The sequence below is a fragment of the Hakea prostrata genome, unplaced genomic scaffold (genome assembly GCF_041222555.1).
Source record: "Hakea prostrata isolate BN-2017 unplaced genomic scaffold, UWA_Hpros_2 contig_13, whole genome shotgun sequence".
In the NCBI taxonomy this organism is placed as follows: Eukaryota; Viridiplantae; Streptophyta; class Magnoliopsida; order Proteales; family Proteaceae; genus Hakea; species Hakea prostrata.
This window is the reverse complement of record NW_028291132.1, coordinates 729,057-750,422: the sequence shown is the minus strand read 5'-3', so window position 1 is coordinate 750,422 and position 21,366 is coordinate 729,057. Positions and strand designations below refer to the sequence as shown.

The 21,366-nt window shown below is 38.8% G+C and overlaps 1 protein-coding gene across 3 annotated transcripts; it reads left to right on the top strand.

The window, feature by feature from the left end:
* The first annotated feature begins 585 nt into the window (after positions 1 to 585).
* Positions 586 to 13,980, top strand: LOC148999354 (phosphatidylinositol:ceramide inositolphosphotransferase-like). Of its 3 annotated transcripts, none has more exons than XM_089141226.1 (15): positions 586 to 874; positions 987 to 1,028; positions 1,167 to 1,234; positions 1,389 to 1,557; positions 1,704 to 1,793; positions 2,797 to 2,883; positions 2,996 to 3,064; positions 11,788 to 11,868; positions 12,204 to 12,275; positions 12,436 to 12,496; positions 12,618 to 12,720; positions 12,853 to 12,948; positions 13,044 to 13,090; positions 13,308 to 13,435; positions 13,552 to 13,980. In XM_089141226.1, exons 4-15 carry the CDS (start codon positions 1,525 to 1,527, stop codon positions 13,630 to 13,632), a joined length of 948 nt encoding a protein of 315 aa, XP_088997352.1. In that variant the 5' UTR covers positions 586 to 874; positions 987 to 1,028; positions 1,167 to 1,234; positions 1,389 to 1,524; the 3' UTR covers positions 13,633 to 13,980. The 3 variants fall into 3 exon arrangements, with proteins under 3 accessions (XP_088997352.1, XP_088997351.1, XP_088997353.1); XM_089141225.1 differs by having other exon boundaries at positions 983 to 1,028; XM_089141227.1 differs by lacking the exon at positions 2,996 to 3,064 and having other exon boundaries at positions 983 to 1,028.
* The last annotated feature ends 7,386 nt before the right edge of the window (positions 13,981 to 21,366 follow it).

The window sequence follows — 21,366 nt, the reverse complement described above, 5'->3', positions numbered from 1 at the left end:
TTGAGTGAGTTTTTATGCAAAACCAGCCATTCCACTGTGTTTATTGGCATCAAATTAAGGTAAACACCAAATTTCAGCCAAAATTGACCAAAGATACTCCTGAAACTGGGGAGCAAAATATCGCCAAAATCTCGGAGATATTTCGTCATATCGCCTGTTTCGCCGGGCAGCAAACCTGGCGAACTGGGCGATATTTTGCACCTTGAGAGTTACTTAGTTCTTATCGTTTCTAGACCCTCGGGGGTAAGTGAAGTTAAAATTGAGATTTCGTCATTTGGTTTTTTTTTTTTTTTTTGGTAAAAAGGTTATCATCATTGTCCTACTTGGAAAGTTACAACGCGTAACGTCGTCGACTTCGCAGAAGTAATTTATTTTGGAAGAGGACTTTATAAGTAATTACGATATTAATCGAGGCTCTTAAGCGTCAGAAAAATATAAAAGTTAATCTTTCTGGATATCAGCACAGCCTTATGATCCCAATCTAACGGATATAATGATCGATATCATCTGCAAATTTTTTTACTAATATTTATATTTATACATAAAAAAGCCCAATTTGCTTTTTCGGCTAAAATAACCCTTGGGTTATTTTTTTGAAACAAAAACGAGAAAAAACGAACAGAGAAGAAGAAGAGGCTTGACCTGGGGGAGGGGTTCCTCGAAATCGCGCGAATTCGATTTCGATGCGAACCAGAAAGCCTTCGGAGTTAAATTTCCACCAGGAGAAAGTATCAATGCTTCTTCTCTGAGATCTTCAAGAATCTTAGAATCATTTTTGAATTTTTAAAACCTAAAAAGTAAAAAGCAGGATTCCAGTCGGAATCTTCACCTGTTGTCATCAGTTCCGGTTCCGGCGAATATATTCGAAACACAGGTTTTATATTTGCCTCGACGCTTTTGATTTTGGTTCCACCGAATTCCGTTTTCCTTGTAGAAACTCATCAGTTTACGCTTTATGTGGTTGATTGGGAATTTGTTTTAGGCAGATATTCATCAGATGGGGAGCAACTGAATTACTTGATAAACTGGTTTGTCTCTGTTTTTACCCTCTTTCCATAAGGGTAGCGTAGCTGCATTATATTTATGTGTTTGGTACATTCTACTTTTTTTTGTTTTTAAATTTAACTGTTCTGACTTCTGACCGTGTTCAATGCGCGTTCGATCAGCAAAGGTTGAAGAGAGAGAAGAACAGGGAGCGAAAGATATAAAGACTGGCTACTGCGTCGGATCGGAGGTAGTCGGTTTTAGACAATTGCATTATCACTGGTTCAGTGTTAGACAAGCAGTCATTCTCCTGAATTCTTTGTGACTGACAGAGATCTGAGAGTTTTGGGGTCTGAGGTTCTTTCGAAGAAGAGGAAATAACAGTTGGCTGTAATTTCCTGCAGAATTTGAAATCGGTTGATTATCGGATCCTGCGGACGAGGAGAAGTCGAAACTTTGAACTTCGGATGCTCTATCGAACCATGTTGATCGTCTACGCTAGATTGTGAAGTAATATGGCATTGGTTTCCAGATTAGAAAATGACGTTTTACATTGCTCGCGAGGCCTCAAAGGTCTGTAACGTTCTGTTCTTTGTCGTTCTGTTTTTCTTTTTGCGGTTATTTTCCTCTCATTTTGCTTTTCTGTCGCTGCTTAACTTTGTTCGCGTTTATTTTCCTTTTCTGCTTGATTGACCTGTCAGACTTGTTCTTTTTTGCAGTTATGGCGGAGGATTTGCATGGAAGCGAATGTAGAAATCAGTCTCCTTGCTGATAAGTGGAAGCTTCTTCTTGCTGGAATTTTTTTCCAGGTTTATTACCTTCCTTTTAATTCTTTTCTGTTGGTTAGATTCTAGACTTTACTGTCAACCCGTTTTTGTTCCTTTCCTTCGATTATTATTATTATTTTTTAGAGTTGACACCAAAATTGTCGTAGTGTTCCTGTTTTTTCGGGAATGCTGGAACCCAGACTTTTTCTTTTAGATTAAAATAAAGCTCACAGACTCTGCCCTTAAGAGTCCTGTTAATGAGGGTGCGGCATGTAGTAACCACTTGGTCATGCAGTTCTTTCTGTCCAACATGACTGGCCTCTGTTGGGAAAAAGAATGATCAATGTCCATGATCACTTTTGTTTGTAATATGTCAGAGGGAGCATCGCGGAATAACTGTGGGGTGTGAGAAGGGGTTGAATGGTGGAATGGTTATCACTGTGCTCCTGGAATAACTGTGGGGTGTGAGAGGGGGTTGAATGGTGAATGGTTATCATTTATCTACTGGACATCTATAATGGGGATAAAAAGTCACGAATTCGATTCACTGTCCTCCTTAATAATTCTAGCTCAACCCCCTATTTCAATGCACTTCTAGGACATGATTAGTTCTTGAAATGGTCACGAATTTTAACTTGGTTTTCTTTCTGACCAACTTTGTTTTTTTGGTAGAATTCTTTTCTAATTGACAGGAGTAGTTTTTCTTTGATGAGTTTTAGGCTGGAAATGGCTGCCCAGTATAGTTAGTTTCAGTTCAGTTTTGCTGTATGTACACCTGAGGGAGGGGAAATAGGAAACTACTTTAACTTAAAAGAGAAGTGATTCTGGCTTAGCATCTTTTTCCTTTTTAGTTCTTAATTAATGGTTATTTCCATTACACGTTTTTTTTATTATATATTCCTGTTTGCACTGCTTGGTATGGTCTGCAACATTTTTCAGATAGTTTAAAAGAATGGAAATAACTTGTCCCTCATCATTCTTGTTTGGTTGAGATATGTATTTGGTTTTCTGGAGGCCTATATTATAACTCTGCTTCTGTTCACAGTATATCCACGGACTAGCTGCTCGAGGAGTTCATTATTTTCACCGACCAGGTCCAACACTCCAGGATGTCGGGTTTCTTCTTTTGCCGGTGTGTGTGAAATTGTTAGTCGGGTTTTTAATCTACCTATTTCAGTTTTGATTTAACTTGTGCATTTACTAACCATTAGAGGCTTTGCTTTTATGTGCTTGTGCCATTTTAGGAACTTGGACAAGATAATGCTTACATTAGTGAGGCTGTGTTCGCCTTTGTCTTTTTAAACTTCCTGTTGGTATAGTTTCTCTCTTGAGTTTTCTTTCTCTCTCTTTAACATCCATGATATCTTTGTCTGTGCACAAGAAATCACATTATCTTGTTCTGTGATTACGAGTTCTATAAGTGGTTATTTTAAACATATATTTGGTTACAGAAATGTCTTGGGACCAAGAACGCTAAATTCAATTGCTCGTAAATGGAAGAAAAATTTTCTTAATGAGTGCAACGAGATATGACATACTATAGTGCAATGCACTTTCTTTATGAGGTTTTGTTTTGTGCCCCCTGGGGGAGGGGTTGTTGTTTTGCTAAGTAGCTGATCCAGGGTGCTCCAAGCATTGGATACTTAGCCATTCACATATTCTCCATTATATCTTTTCACTCTCCTTGCTTAGCTCTCTCTCTCACTCTCACACAACACCCCACCCCCCACCCAAAAAAAAAAAAAAAAAGAAAAAGAGAAAGTACCCACACACACACACATCCCTTGTACCCATCACCCATGTGAAAAGTACCCTCAATATACACTGATATAGCCCTTGATTGAACATTTTCAGCTAAGACCAGTAACAATTTCTCTCAAAACCCAACTCAAATGGTTATGGTTTGATATGGGTTCAATATAAACAATGGTGGTGAAAGGTTAAAATACTGCTTATGGGACAGGAATGAAAAGAGGTTTGTCAACTGGAATGAGTATCTTTATTTAATTTTGGTGGGTTGAGATAGTTAGGATATCTAGAGGGCTATCTTAATTAGAGTATCCAGGTGATCTGTTCTGTTCAAGATTTGGAGGGTCTGTGCGAAGGATTGTTTCAGAGGGAGAAGCAGGTTTTTTGAAAAAAAAAGTTAGGGTTTTAGGTTTTCAGGGTAGTTTTTTGGGGCAAAGTAGAACATAGGTTGTGGTAGTTGGGTGAAGATGAAATTCGGAGGGAATATGGGTGATGGTATGTAGGGATGATCCCTAAACTTACGGACAATTTTGATGGTTCGGTTGATGTTGATCTGATTCTCAATTTTGGTTTTCTTGGGGAGTCTGAAAATTGGTAAAACCCTAGTGTTCTTGGCTGGTAATTTGATTTGTACCCTTGTTCTGTTGAAGGGGATGAATATATATGATTCCAATGGATTTTGATGGTTAGTGATGGACAGGAGATGGGTTTTAATGGCTATTAGGGAAAACAAAATTGGAATAGTGCGGAAATCAGTGTTTGGTGATCTTAGAAGGTTAGAAGAATCAAAATTGTGGACACTCAGATCAAACATAGTGTTGTTGATGAACAACCACTGGAATGCTTGAACTAATCGTTGAGTTTGCTGAGTTTCCACGCAAGAAGTGATGCAGTTAAGAATGTCCGAAAGGGCCGATTAGGCCATAGAGTACTATGTTCTGGCCCATGGATGGGTTCCATAGACATTAGGCTTCTTATTTTTGGGTCGATTGATGAGCCTAATTCATAAGCTAATAAAGTGGCAGTAGTGCTAGGACACAAGAGTTAGTTGAGTGATTTGGATACCTTATAAGATCAGTTATTTACTTTAAAAGAGTCCTTTAGAATGTCTAGGTGTCCTAAAGTTACTGTTCACATGAACTATAATCCTAGCCTATTTTGAAGTCAATTTCTGATTCTGATTCTGAGTCATAGTTTGAGTTTGAAAACTATGTCAGTAAATGTGGCTAAAAATATCGATGTACTTGTTTGGTTGAGCCATGAATCGATGAACTGAATTCTGAACTATGCTTTTGTTGTCAGTGAGGTACAATGACATAGCATGATTGTGTGACCATCTTCTACCCCCCCCCCCCCCCCTTTTTCTTTATTGTGCAATTTCTTGTTCATCTTATTGCTGGAAATTCTTCAAGACCAAGGTCATCTTCAGGCAATCTAACTTTCAAATCAGCATTAAGTTTAATCACCCCATTCCCAACATTCTTCTAATCCTTGAAATTCCACAAACCCTATTTCCCCCCTTTTTTATATTTTCATTTTCCCTGAACACTTGCCATCAAAACCTATCTCCAGCGCAAGCTATCTGTTGGAATCGATTGGAAACCAAGCCCCAGCCTTTGCATGGCAATTCCTTCTTTTAATCATGAGGAAACATCAAATTACCATACAAAGTCTGTGTTTGACCCCTTTCTTGAATTTTCGTACTCCCTGTGAAAACCCAAATTTCAAACTTAGATCTACCCCAATCGAATCGGTAAAACTATCCAAACTTTAGCGATCATCCCAATATATAATCACTAGCTTCGCTCCAAGTTTTATCCCTGTTCAACTACTATAACTGATGTCTTGTCTACCCCAAGAAACTACTCCTAACCCTGAAATACCATTTGAATTGAGATCCTGAAATACTGGCCCTAGTTCAATCTAGGGCTACATCTAGTAGGAGGAAATTGTATGATAGAGGACATGTGGGGGACGGTGTGGACGAGGGAAGATGGTGATTGAAACCCGATTTTAGCATTAGGGTTTCTTGGATCGATTCCCTAAAATTTAGGGTTTTCCTTGAATGTTCCAACAACTAATTCTAGAATTCTGTGGGTTCTTAGGGAAAATTTAGGAGTTTTACTATATTATCATGTAATGATTTTGGATTATTATGGTAGGGTAAGACCGTAAGAATTATTTTAAATTGATATGGGAGGGGAAGGATCAATCTAAAATTATATGGGAAAAGTCAATTAATAAAACCTAGACAGGTTGGGTTTAATTGGGAAAAAGGGAAGTGAAGGGAAGGCTGCAATTGGGATGGCGAAGGGTTTTGGGATACAATATAGACAATTTGGAATTTAATTAGATGGAAGAGATGTGGGTTGTTATAGGGTAACACAACAGTGGGACCTTAGTTTTGGGCCTAGAATTCTTGTCCATCCCTAGAGATCCTTGAAGCAACAAACCTATTTGAGGAAGGCTGCATCAGTGTGTGTGATACTGATACATGGGAATTCCATAGGCCGAAATTTTGATTAAATCTCAGTTAAACTACGTATTAATCTTAAAAGTCCCAGGTTTCAAGATATTTCAAAAATTTCAGTAGTTTTGACCAATATTTCGGGTTTCGGTAGTCTCGGCCAATAAGCACCAAGTTATGACCAATTCTGTCACATCCAGCCAGCTGGTACCCTATTTGGAATACCCGGAGGAGTGATCCATAGTCCCGAAGATCCAGTTTAGGTACAATCATATCCACTTAGCACAATAATATAATCAAAAGCATGAACAAATCATTGTATTCAAGTAATTTAATAATAAAAGTCAAGAAAGGATCTCAAAAGGATCACAAAAGAACATCAGAGTGCAAAAATAACAAGATACCAATCAAAGGAATTATAGAGGATAGCGGAATTATAACCCACAAACAGAGCGGAAGGTAGATCAAAAGATCAAAGAGAGATTACAACCGGTTCCCAAATAAAAGGGGAAACAACCATTAAGGTCTCATAAGAGCTAGCAAAGATAAAAAAGATAATGAGACGATGTCCCATCGCTGACACACAAGTACTAGAGTCGAACTACTCCTGATAAGCATCAGTCTCATACTGATAGTCTTCACCGACGTACTCACCGTAACTAGTATCTTGAGTACCATAAGAATCAGCAACTTGGTCTTCATAGTACTAACCATCATAGTCAACAGTAGTAGCACTTGCAGGAAAGTCTAACAAAAGATGTTGCAAAAAGGAGTGAGTTCAAAAGAACTCAGCAAGGCAATTTAATCCATAATAACATAATAACACATGATAGTAAATCATACAGAATGCAAGATGATATGAAATGGACAATGCAGATATGCTTCTAACTCTATGTATGCTGGTTTCTATTGGCAGACATACTTTTAAGTCATAGCACCATACTCGCATGGGTAGGGTCTCAAATCACTCTCCCTCAGCTTTCCCGGCATCTTGGGTTCTTCAGTTGGTAATGGGTAATGAAACCTTCTCGGACAACCTTGGCTTGGGTTTAGGTCAACACTCTCTCACGCCTCCGTTTGGTCTGATACTGGCGTATGTCAGGGTTAAGCTTAGCCAAATGCAAGTCTTCTACTTAGTTATATCAACTTAGATCCAGATACTTCCATTCCTCCCATCCTGGGATCCTTTCCGGTATCCTTCTCCTTAGAATCAGCGTATCTTTATGGAATCCACCAAGTTGGACTACGGACTCATCAACTCTATTGGTCAGTTACATCAAAGCTAACAGGTAGTTCCCGTTTCCTCTCACGGATCATTTCACCGGTCTTGATTTCAGGGACTCACATTCCACTTCTGCAACCGTACCAATGAATGGCCTTTCACAAGTATCCGCAATGTGATCCATGTCCTCTCACGAATGTAACTAACCGATATCCGGAGGGCCCACAAATCCCTAATACTACCATGGGTTGCTCGGTCTCAATTCCCTTCCGATCGGGTTTGATATAACGGGGACATCCTAGCCAAACAATTCTAGACATGCCCTAGGTATGTCAACCAGTGGGGAGAGCGCCAAGGGGCACCATAGGAAAATGTCCCATACCACCTCCACTAGTGTCCAAAGGCAGGAACACCAAAAGGGCATTCCCCAATCTCCAATCACAACCTAGGCAATCACATTCCCAATCAGTCATTCACAAGCACAACCGATAATACAACACATAATCATTCATAATTGAAATAACAATTGAATTATAAGAACAAGTACTACTGTAGTTGAAGAACCATGGAACGAAAGTTCATACATATCGCCCAGTTCGCTGGATATATCTCGCCAATGAAATATCGGCGAGATATGACATCCAAGGTTCGCTGATTACGGACTTACTCAAAAAGCAATTATAAAAGATAAATTATATTATAAAAAAAAGTGATTGATGTGATGTACTGCACAGCTCTACACTTGTGAAAAATCTTCTATAATCCCCATTAATTATTCATGTAAAGTGGGTAAGCGTCCATTCATCCCTCATCTACCACCATTAAATGCTTTGAAGGCTGTACCACATGGGTGGTGAACAAATCTCAATGCAAATGTTTGGGGGTTTTTGTTTTTTAAAAGTCTCTCGGACCGTCAGATGGTCAAGACTTAAAGAGTCATTTTTCATTTTTTCTTCTTTCTTCTCCATGAGTTGCGAGTTGCCAGAGGTCCAGATCTGCGTCGAAGGCTGAAGCCATCGTTATAGACGATGACGACCACCATCTCCGGCGATTGTAAACTCAACGAGCTCTTCTTAGTCTCTCCTCTCACCTCTTCTCTTTGAAATGCTAAAGTGATGTTGTCTCAGTCTTTGTATTGCTGTTTCTCTACAAATTTGGTAAGGTTCAAATTGATTCGAGGATTGGAACGATAGCTGGAGATACCGGCGACTTCCTGGAGCTGTTTTCGGTGTATTTCGCTGGTTCGCCTGGAAATCGGCGAATTTTCGCCAATTTTCCGGCGATTTTTGGAAATTTCGTTTTCGCCGGAGGTATCGTTTCGCCGTTCACATCGCCGAATTTCGGCGAAATTGCGTTCCATGTGAAGAACTACATCAACAATATAATTATAAGAAACTATTACAGCAGTGATATGATCATGTAATTCTAAAAAAAATACAAGTAGACATGCATATTAGGTTATTAGGAATCAACCATCCTTACCTTAAGTAAACTTTAAAGAGTTCCGTAGAATTATGAGGAAGAGGTCCAAGACTAGCAATTAAAACCTAAACAAGCATATAATAATGATTAGGAATAAGACCTAGAAGATTAGAAGTCAAACGGAAGCAAACAGTGCAGATTTGAGGCTACGGTCTCTGTTGGTCTACTAGCCCAGTCGACCAATGGAACAGTATGGGGCTGCAAACCCTAATTTGGTTATAACTTCTTCGTTTGAAGTCCGATTGGTCCGAAATTCGAAGGGGAGCTTCCTAGAGCATAATAGAACTATCTAAGAAGATCAAAGCATCAATTCATGGTCAAAAGATAGGATCTTGATTGAGCCATCAAAATTTAGGGTTTCATCATACATAGCCCATGGTTTTTATGGAAAGGCTAGGGAGAATAAAGATTCACCCTAGGGAATAAAGAGTACGAAACCACATCAAGGAAAGCTTTGGAGATGATCCAATAATTAATAAAGGATTAGGGTTCTCAATTGAATATCATCTCATGAAGGTTCCCCGAGATTGGTTCTCAAAATAACCCAAGGTAGGTTCACAGAGGGTAAGGGAAACATAGAATTAGTATTTCAAAATCAAGAATGGCATTGGGAAGGGTCTACCAAGTTAACAGAAACATTACCAATTTGGTTATTCTCTCATGGGGGTTACCCTAAGGGCTTCCTCCCACAGTCTCAACCACTTAACAGATTCCCTAGGTAGGAAAGGAAAGGGATTCACCCAACCAATCATGGGGATTTAAGGAAAAGGGTGTGCGACCTTTCCCACAATCACAAACTTTGTAGGAAAAACAATACAAGGGAGTAATCAAGAATTCAAATAACATCAAGAAACAAGAACATCACCATATGGTTTTAAGAATGTAGAGTGAATGGGGGATTCACTCTAAGAAAGAAAGGATAGTATTTCAAAATCAAGAAAGGTATTGGGGAGGATCAGAAATAATAGGGTTCCCAATTGGGTAACCTTTCTTGAAGATAACCCAAAATTTCTTTAACAACATGCACATGGTAGCTCACAAAAGAGCAAAGGGAAAGATAGGGATCCATCCAACAATCATGGGGACACAAGGGGAGGTCATGGTAATGGTATGCGACCTTCCCTACAATCACCAACTTTGGTAGGAAAACAATAACAAGGGAGTAATCAAGAATTTTGTAAAATCAAGAAACAAGAACATCAAGAAACAGGAACATCACCATATGGTTTCAAGAACTTCAAGAACATAGAGTGAATTCCTCAATTCACTCTAAGAAAGAAAGAATAGTATTTTAGAATCAAGAAAGGTATTGGGTAGGGCAATGAGAGAAAACAAGGTTTCACATAAAGTGAAAGGAAACAAATTCTAATCATATAATTAGGGTCTTACTAACAAGAATCCGTGTATCCCATAGAAAGACTAAGGAGAATAAAAATTCACCCTAGGGAAAACAAGAGTAGAAATACATAATCAAGAAAGGTTTTGGGGAGGATCCAATGAATTAAAAGTGGATTTGGATTCCCCAATTTGGATACCTCTCATGAGGGTTACCCAAAATCAACTCTCACAAAATAACCCAATGTGGTTCACAGAGGATAGGGGAAAGAGGGGATCAACCTAACAATCATGGGGATAGAAGGAAAGGTTGTAGCACTGATGTGAGACCTTTCCCACAATCGCCAAGATCAGTAGAAACAAAGAAGGAGTAATCATGATCTTAGGTAAAGTCAATTTTAAGAATCATCGCCATATGGCTTCAAGAACATAGAGTGAATTGGGGAATTCACTCTAGGGCTAATAGAATTAGAGATGAGGTCATTACAGCAGTGTAATACCTTTCTCATAATCAAGAAATCAGAATTATAGAAGAAAGAATAAAACAAAGAAGAAACGAATCGAATATTAACCTTTTAAAAGAAGAACCAATGAAGAAACTCGGACGGATGCTTGAGGATCTTCCTTGGCTTTGGAGGAGAGGTTCTAAGGTTCTTTAAATAGCATAAAAAGTCCTAAAATCACCAGGATTTCTAATTTTGATCATTATAACCCTGTTGGTCGATTGGTTGGTCGATTGGCTGGTCCAATCGACCAACCATGTCAGCAAGTCCAAAATAGGGATTTAATGGGCCTAACTTCAATATCTTTGGATGAGCTTCTTTCAACACATCTATTCACTTACCTAGCATGGAGGGATGTCTTCAAACCAGGTCCAACTAGGCTTTAGGCCTATTAACCAAGTTCTTCTTCATCAATGTGTAGTTCAACTCCAAATCAAGTAAGGCTTCAATAAGGAAGCACCATCATTAATATCCATGGGTCAAACACCATGTCTTCTACTAAGATTGTCCACAGACTTCTTCCTTCATTTTGGGTCTTTGGATCTACACTAAGGGAGAGGTCTGACTTGACTTCCCAGGACCTTCTAAGGATAACAACATGGTACTTAAGGTCCAACTTCAAGGTCAAACATTAAACAAGCCCTTCTTCACCCAAAACAGATAGGGTGTTTAGGTTAGGTTAGGTTTGGGCTGGATTTCACAAATTTCAACCAACCCAATTTCAAGAGTTTCAACAAGATTCAGTGGTTCTAACCAGCTCATCACATGTCGAGTCCCCCCCCCCCCCCACCCCAAATCCCTGGTTTCAACATGGTTTCAACCCATCTGGGCAATATCCCAGTTTGGTCAAAACCAACCTCAGAACCAATATTTTAGTCAATGATTACCTATTAGTCATTTATGCATTCGATAATCCCACTGATTTTTATTATGTGGCTTTTATTGGAAACTGGGTGAGGGTTGTTGGTGTTTAATTCTCTTAACCGTACTTTACTTTTCTTGGCATTCTGGTTTAAATGAGGTAATCTTTTTTTGCTTTGTGTAGCTCTATGCTTAAATGTCATTATGCTTCATGTTTTTTGAGTAGAAGGTAAATCATGTTCTGGATGCCACTAGAATAGTTCTATCATGAGACATGTGGCTTAAATTTTGAAGGTGTCCACTATATTCTTTCTTTCCATGATACTTCTTAGTCCCCTCTAGTAGTTAGTCTGTGGCAGGATTTTGAGTTTGCTTCAGAACTTATCAGAAACTTATTTTAGGTTTGTTTGGTTGCAGTGGACTTTTCATCCTTTCATTTTTCAGAGCAAAAGATTCCACACAGTTCTGCTATGGTGCAGGGTCCTGGCGTTTCTAGTTGTAAGTCTGTTTTGTATCATGCACTATCTTTACTATTGTTGCTTGGTGTTGCCTAAACCTTTAGCTCTTCCTCCTGTTATCCATGTTGTGGAAGCAATGCCAACAATTTAAGTTGCCTCATAACATCCATTCAATTGCTATATTCTGCTTTGATGACCTCTAACATCAATGCAAAGGGACCAACAGCTTCTTTTTGTTTATATATAATTTCCCATGTGGTGGAAGCAAGCAAAAATTTCAGTCGCATTCAACATCCATCCAACAGCTACATTCAGCTTTAGTTACCACTGATATCAATGCAAATCTTAACAGTTATGATGTGTATTTCTCTGTAGGCTTCTCAATTTCTCCGGATCATCACTTTTTATTCTACTCAGCTTCCTGGTCCAAATTACCACTGCCGTGAGGTAAGATTTTACGGTTGTACATGATATGTCCTGTTTTGAAGTTAGGGTAGGTTGTAGCTAGGCTTTGTTAAAAGACATGCTTTCATTTCATATTTTTTGTATGCAAGTGCTAGTTGCAGCAAATTGTTCACAGCTAAGTTCATTATGCTGCTGATTGTAGGGCTCAAAGCTTGCCAGGCTCCAAAGTCCTGAAAGTGTTCTTGAGGTGCTTTTGATTAACTGTAAGTCATCTAATTTATTTTATTACCATTGTTGTTTTCTTGGTGAGACTTTATCTTGGTTCATTTCTCAGTTTCAAGTCTCATGAAACTGATTGTCTGATAATAATGAATCTTTATGCAGTTCCTCATGGTGTACTATATGGATGTGGTGATCTGATTTTTTCATCTCACATGATCTTTAGTCTAGTCTTTGTCCGAACATATCAGAAGTATGGCACACGAAGGTAGATCCTGGTTATTATCTTTGTATTCCAGGCCTTTGTGCCTTTCTCCCAATGGATATTATGCCAGTACTGAGTGTTTGTGGGTGTGTCTCCACTCTGATTCTGGTTGTATTATATTGTCTCTGGTTTCAGGAGTATCAAACAACTTGCGTGGTTGGTTGCTGTTATCCAAAGCTTGTTGATTATAGCTTCCCGCAAGCATTACACTGTGGATGTCGTAGTTGCATGGTTCAAAGAACTCAAAGAATTTCTTCTTTACTTCTGAATCTTGATGAACGTTACTTGAGTCATTCTTATGTTTGATCTATTTGATCATTCTGCAGGTATACAGTAAACATGGTGGTATTTTTTGTGGATAATAAATTGCCAGGTGTGTATTTCACACAGTTGCTTTGATTCTCTTGAGTATTTACCTTCCTGATTATCCAAGATTGATTTTCTATTTTCCTGTTAGTGCCGTTTAAAACTGTTATGTATTTGCTGTGGCTTCTTTGAATTATATTCTGAATGGTTTAAACTTAAAACGTAAGATTTTTTGATGCCTAAATTTGTGTTAGTGATTTGTCTGGATCTAATCCTTCATGCAGAACTTCCTGATAGGACCAATGGATCTTCATCTCCCTTGCTTCCATTGACTAATAGAGACAAAGAAAGCAAAACTAGGGAGGAGAACCACAAGCTCCTGAATGGGAACTCTGGAGATGCTACGGATTGGGTATGAGGGATCTTTATACTCTTTCTTTTCCAATTTCTTACTTAGCATACCCTTCTTTGAACCTGACCATCCTCCCTTATTTACTTGCATTGACTTGGTGGATGCTGTTGTTACAGAGACAAAGAATACAGGTTAATGGCAAGATTCTAGAAGATGGAAATGCAGTTCGTGCAGATTCAGAAATGAATGGTAAATAGTGGTTTTCTAGGCCGCGTAGATTGCTGAAATCAGGACTGTTCAAAGAATCAGAATGATGCGACTCTTCCCTCCCCCCCCCCCCCCCCAAAAAAAAAAAAAAAAGAGACGATGACGGAATAATGCAACTCCCACTTCTACGTGCTGTTTAGTCATTTGGGCAATTTTGGAAAACTTGGGTTTTGACGCTCAGGTGGAAATGGAAGTTTTGAGTTTTTGTTTACTGTTACAACTTATTGTTGCTCAAGATTCCTGGGTATACAACATAGTAATCACCTTGTATGATGTTATTTTTCTTCATTTTTAAATTAAAATTCTTTGATTTTGTTTTGTTTGAATTACTTTTGACACAGATCTCTTTTTCTTCTTAGGATTTTCAATGGTTTGTTTTGAATTTAGGTGCAAATAGCTTCCTTTCGCAATAAGTTTGCTCCGGCTACTTCTCACAGATATTCCAATGTCAACGCTTTTTGATGTCAGTCCAAAGAAGCGTCATAACCAACTTTGAGGGGGCGGTTCCCATCGCCTACGTCTCATGGGATGATCAGTGCTTGATTTATTAGAGGCCTTGGCTTCTAAGCACATATGAATTCCTTATGGGCACTAGATTAATGCAGTGCACCATAGAGGACCTATACTTGCTCTTCCCAGACACCAAATTGTCTCTGAGATCTACAAAGGTACCAACAGAGGGAACTGCAATAGCTCATCATGTTCTTCCCCTCCTCTACAGCTCTCGTCCTCTTCAACTATCCTGCAGTTCACGAAAAACTATCATTTGATTTATGTGAACTTTTGATAGCAAAAAGGGAGCTGAAACAAGAAGCTTTGACATAGGGAGTGCAATAGGTTTTATGCTGTCGATTCCACTTTGTTCTTCTTCCCCACATCCCTTATTGACCTTGAAGAAGCCTCTTCAAGTATAATTTTTTTTGGTTGCCAAGGTTTCAACTGAGGCTTTTCATAAGGAGCAAATCTTGAGAACGGTAAAGCAACCCCATGTTCCAGCCTTCTTCTGTGACCAAGTCCTAATCATTTGACTTGGAGGAAGACCCTCTTGGCAATCAAAGGGATTGTGAGTTGACTTCACTGGAAAAGCTCTACTCTTGTAGTTGCAAACCCAACTTTAGCCAGAGGCAGCCGGAGCTGTTTACAAGACACCATTACAGAGCCACTGTTGCAAATAATACAAAGGGGAAGTGTTAAGCAAGAGGGGTATAAGAGAAAGGAAGCATGGGTGGAAACTTGATGGGGACATTAATATGCCTCAGCGAGAGTCGAACCCACGACCTTTTCACTAAAAGGTGTTGGTTTCAACCACTAGAACAACTCTGTGTTGACTGATGGGACAGGCTTTGGAGCTAAAGACTTCGATATCCCAAATGTAGGGGAGGTCCCTATTTATTGAGGATAGTTATGGATTTCCATGCTTTTGGAGTCCACAAACTTAAAAGCTTCTTGAATTCGTCTTTAATGCCAACATCATGATCAGTGATCATTAATGTCATGGTTCTTACATGTTGTCGATGTTGTTTATTATGATGGATTTGGAATCCATTGAATTTGGAGATGACATATATTTGTGTCGATTCTTCATGTTTGATCAATTATATTACCCTTAACATTGGGATGGGGGCAACAAAAGAAGGGATTTTGCTATATTCAAGATCCAAGACCCTCAAAGACATTAACTACGTCACCAACACTTGCACTTGATTTATCTCAAATAATATTTCTACATCCTTAGGAGGTCAAATAATGTAGCTGACTCCTTGGCCTGAAAACTTTGTCCTGTGCCTCTACGATTAAGTGGCAACTCCCCTTCCCCTTGGTTGTCTCAGCTATGTAATTCAGACATCTATGGCGCTAGCTTTTTTGAATGCAAATCCGTTTATTGAAAGAGTAAAAGAAAAGAACAGAGAGAGAAAGAATGTGACATCTAGCTCAAACCCTAACTTAGAAATCCATTTGTTTGTAGGTCCAAAGACACAAAGTGAAGGTAGAAGACAATTGTGGGCGATCTCAGTGGAAGACATGGTGTTTGACCCATAACTCATGGAGATTGATGATAGAGTTCCCTATATGGAAACCTTACCTGATTTGGAGAAGAAGCTGCAAATTGTTGATGAAGAACTTAGTTGATGGACTTGAGACCTAGTTTGACATATTTTGGAAAGTCCCTCAATGCTAGGTAAATCTCTTGATTGAGTTGCGAGAAGCTCATTTGGAATTTTGAAGTTTGGAGTTAGAAAACCTGATTTTTGGGCCTTACTGTTAGTGTTGGTCGATCACCTGACCGACCAACCATGAGGGACCAACAGTGACAAGGATTGGTTGGTAAAACTCTGATTTTAGGTTTTTGATGTTGTATATATTATAACTTCGTGGTAAACTGCCCTATAATGTTCTAAAGCCTCTAGAGAACGTGAGAAGCCTCTCTCAAGCACTCACATTGGAGTTTTGGAAGATCTTCAACCAATTCTCAAAGTTTTTCGGCGAATCTTCTTCTTTAAGGTTGGTAATCACTCCTACTCTCACTAGATCTACTCACTTATTAATTTATTATTCTCTCTGTGATTAGGAGAATGATCTTATGTCATTCCCATGACTGATCCTTCAATCTCTATAGTTCTAGAGTGGATCTCAATACACTCTATTACTTTGTGAATCAACACATGATGATTTCAAAAGGAAATCATGTGTGATCTTCATGAATGAATATCCATTCTAAGTTTTTGATTTCCAAAGCATGTTAGATTCATCCCTATGATTATTGCTATCTATAATCTATTGTTCTTTTATTCCTAGAGTGAATTCTCATTCTTTCTAGTCCTTCCGTAGAAATCACGGATTGATTTCAGAAAAGGCCGAGTATTGATTAAATTAGAATGCTACTCTAATGATCATTGTTGATGCCTAATCTATGCTAGATAATTACTATTTTAGAGTTTCCCTTACAATTTCGGAGTGTTTCGAATCCCGGAAGTTGAGTTTCGGATAAAAAATTAAGGATTCTGTCCGTACTGAATTGGTTTGGTTGATCACCTGACCAACCAAGCTTGACCGACCAACAGAGCCAGTGATAGCAAGGTGACTCTGTTTTGATCCGCTTCACTTTTAATCTTTGAGGGTTTGTTCCTAATGCTTAACCTATGCTTGTTTAGGGTTTCTTTGGTAACTTTAGACCTACCCTCATCCTTATCTCCAGAGTTTTTCGAGATTAATTAAGGTAAGGACGTTTGTTCTCAAATAACCTAAAATACATGATTGCTTATATTTGATTGAATTGCACGATCATACTACTGTTTTATGACTTATAGTCACATTACTGTTGTAATTACTGTAACTACAGCAGGACTTTAATCATGTGATTCACTTATTATTTTGATTATGAATGATTGGTTATTCTCTCATAAATGGTTTATCAGTTGTGCTTATGAATGACCGATTTTGAATGTATTTGCCTAAGTTGTAATTGGGGAATGAGGAATGTCCTTTTAACATTTATGTCTCTGGACACCAGTGGAAGTGGTATGGGGAGTTTTCTTATGGTGCCCCTTGACTCTTTCCCTGATTACTGGTTGACATACCTAGGGCTTGTCTAGTAGTGTTTGGCTAGGATTATCCTATTATATTAGACCTGATTCGAAAGGAATTGAGACTGAGTGACCCGTGGCAGCAATGGGGATTTGTGGGCACTCAAAACCAATAACCAACCCGTGAGAGGACATGAATCACATTGTGGGGGACATTCATTGGTAGGGTTGCAGTAGTAGAGTTGGGTTCATGAGTGCTTAAGACCAGTAACCAACCCGTGAGAGGACATAAGAGCTTCCCGCTTACTATTTGTGGACGACCAATAGGGTTAATGAGTCCATAGTCAGAGTTGGTTGTTGTCACATCCACCCAGCCGGTACCCTATCTGGCATACCCAAGTGTGTGATCCATAGCCCTGAAGATCAGTATCAAGAACAAGACTAAATCAAGGTTATCAATATTAATTAGTAGATCAAAGCAAAGTAACGAAATAACATCAGAGTGCGAAAATGATACCAATATATATATATATATATATATATATATATATATATATATATATATATATATATAATCAAATTGTAGAGTGAGGCGGAATCTCACCCCATGGATACAGCGGAATGTAGTTCGAAAGTCAAAAAAAGATTACAATCGGTTCCAAAAGAAAAGAAAGAAAGAAGTAATCAAACTAAACTAGAGTCTATTCTACTTTATAAAGAACGTCTTCATAAACATAGACTTTAGAAATTAAGCTCGGACGCTCCCACTCCACAGTAGGGCTAATCATGGTATGAAGCGTGATCACAAGAGGGATCATCACCGAGATCTTCATAACTGCCTACACCTTGCGTGTAGTACTCTTCTTCAGCTTGTGCTTCCTCGTATTGGCCCTCATAGCAAATCTATACCTGTAGGATAATCTAACAAAAGATATTTGCACAAAAGGAGTGAGTTCAAGAGAATTCAGCAAGGCAAGTTATTCCATAATAACATAAATAACATGATTTTAGAAACATAGCATGATGCAACATGATATGAGACAGACAATGAATGCATGAGTCTAACTCTATGTATTCGGGTCTCTATAAGCAGACCTACTTTAAGTCATAGCACCATACTTCTTTGGGACGGTCATTCACTCTCCCTCAATCATCTTGGTATCTTGGGCTCTGCTAATCCCTCTTGGACATTCCATGGCTGGGCTTTAGGTTACCTCTCTCTCACATCACCATTTGATCTAAATATTGGCATAGGTCAGGGTAAAGCCTAGCCAAATGCAAGTCATCTACTTGGTTATATCAACTCAGATTTAGATACATCCATTCCTCGCCTCGGGCAATCCTTTCCGGTATCCTTCACACTAGAGTCAGCATAGTCCCAGACTACGAACTCATCAACCCTACTGATCATCCACAAATAGTAGACGGGAAGCTCTCATGTCCCTTCATGGATTGGTTACCGGTCTTGAGCACCCATGAGCCCAAGTCTACTAAATGCGACCCTACCAATAAATGGCCCCCACAATGTGATTTATGTCCTCTCACGGGTTGGTTACCTGTCTTGAGCGCCTATAAATCCCCATTGCTACCACGGGTCGTTTAGTCTCAATACCCTTCCGAATCAAGTCTGATATAACAGGGACATCCTAGCCAAACACCGCTAGATAGCCCTAGGTATGACAATCAATAATCCGGGAAAGCATCAAAGGGCACCATCAGAAATATCCCATATTATTCCCACTGGTGTCCAAGGACAAAAATGTCAAAAGGACATTCCCCAATCCCAAATCATACCTAATCAATCACAATCTCAATTCAGTCATAAGGTGTACAACTGATTTCACATCATATAAAAGAATACATAAAGACAAGATCAGTTGAATAAGCAACATACATGAGTAAGTATCCATACATGATCAAGTACATAAGGAAATATGAAAGTGAGATCCTATTGTACTTACAACATTCATATCATAATTAGAAACTACAATATCAGTAGCAAATCTAGGTGTTTCCCAATTTAGAAACTAGGATTCACACAATCTATGTTAATATGGTAATAACTGTCCTTACCTTAAATATATTCGAAGATATTCCGGACGAAGAAGAGGATGGATCCAAAGTTAGCAAACAAACCCTAGATAAGTATTAAAGAATCATTAAGAAGCAGTCCTAAAAGAATAAGCATCAAACGAATCGAAATGGACGAAGAAATCCCATACTGTCTTGCTGGGAAGACTGGCTGGGTTGATTGGTCCAGTCGACCCAGTGAACAGTTCGCATCCAAAATATGAATTTTGATCCGAAATCTATTCTACAAGATCCGGAATGCTACGAAACTTGGTGAGAATGTCTAACACAGTAATCTAAGACTAACTAGCATAGGTTAGACATCAAACAACAATAAAAATCAATACTTACTAATTTGGTAGAAAACATAGTTTTCAATGAAAACAAGCTATGAATTCAAAAAAAGAACTAGAGATGATGAGATCTCATTCTAGTAGATTAAAACAGTAAATCAATGGCAGGAATAATCATGAAGATGCATCTATAATGCTAGAGAAATCATAATGAGAGTATGATCATAGTTTTATGAATAAAATCATAAGAATCATGGTTAGGAATGAATATGGAGATCATAGCATGAAAGAATGAATGGAGATTGTAAAAGAGATGGTTGCAAGGATGCAGCATCTTCTTCATAATCTCAGTATAGAGAAATAATCATAGTAAGAGTAGATCAATACCATATTAGAGTGATTACTAACCTTTGATTGAAGAACAAGAGAGAAAACTTGAAAGTTGCAAGAGTTGATCTTCTTCCACACTAATGGAGGCTTGAAGAGGAGTTCCCTTCATTCTCTAGGTGTTTTGGAGGCAAGGGAAACTAAAAATACGAAATCCTATATAAATATAGCAACATAGACCTAAACAAAAGATCTTGCACAGATTCTGTCTCTTTAGGTTGATTGGTTGGGTCGATTGGCCTAGTTGACCCAGGCTGACAACAAAGCCTGGATCAGGGAAATGAAGGCCTATCTCTTATCATAATCAAACGAGCTTCTCACAACATGAACTATAACTCACCTAGTATGGAGGAATGCCTTCAAATCATGTCCAACCAAGCTCTAAGGTCATCAACCAATCTTCTCTTCATCAAGGTGCAGACTGAATCCATCAAGGTCTTCAAGTATGGGGCATCATCGTCAATCTCCATGGTTTCGGAGTCGAACACCATGTCTTCTACTGATATGGCCCATAGTTGACTTTCATTTCTACTTTGGGTATTTGGACCTACAAACAATAGAGTATCCCGGTCAAGGTTAGGGCCGGGTTTCATAGTTGTAGCCATAGGATACGTTGACTCTATTGGGAAGGAAACCGGAAAGGATCGCGAGAGGCGAGGAATGGAAGTATATAACCCTAATTTGATAAAACTAAGTAGGTGACTTGTCACACCCCACCCGCCGGTCTCGGTTACCCGCCCGACAACCCGTGGGAGTGATCCGTCACAGGATCCACGGTTTTAGTCTATCAACAATAATAAATACAAATATAGACAATCAAGAGCAATAAATGTTCAATAAATGAATTAAAGAATTACAGGAGTCCAAATACTCCAATAACAGTAATGAATGAAAGAATAATGAATAAAACGAATACGAGTTCAGCGGAAGCAATCAAAAGAATTATATCAGTTTCTTTCCAGTTTCCTTTTCTAAGGCTAAATAGTGTTTTTCATGAATCTCTAAAAAGGGCGTCCTCCAGTTCTTCTCCATTCGCTGAGCGAACTGTCTAGCCACTTTCTGTCTCTGTCCATCAATAAGTGCGATAAGCACACTCCATGCACTCGCAGGAGCTCCCGCACAAGCTATCTCCATTTCCCACTACCGGTGCCACATCCTCTTCATACGGGAAGGTTCCTTCATAGGAAACCAGTCCATCTTCCGGCATAATTCCTCCATCTATGCAAGCTAATAAACATATACAAAATAAAGGAGTGAGTTCTAGAGAACTCAGTAAGAACAATTACAATTCCCATCAATTATCCAACAAAGCATAAATGCATAAATGATATGAATGAGTGCAAAGTATGAATGATACTATGATTTCTAACTATGCGAGTCTCTAACAGCTGACATGCTTTAAGATATAACACCAGCCCTCCTCTGGGTAGGTCTAGTCACTCTGATCCTG

Bases quoted from the DNA above. Each gene is read 5' to 3' on its own strand.
- LOC148999354 (XM_089141226.1), top strand. From the start codon at position 1,525: ATGACGTTTTACATTGCTCGCGAGGCCTCAAAG. The intron at 1,558-1,703 runs GTCTGTAACGTT...TCTTTTTTGCAG, and splicing joins TTGCTCGCGAGGCCTCAAAG to TTATGGCGGAGGATTTGCAT. The intron at 12,497-12,617 runs GTAAGTCATCTA...ATCTTTATGCAG, and splicing joins TGAGGTGCTTTTGATTAACT to TTCCTCATGGTGTACTATAT.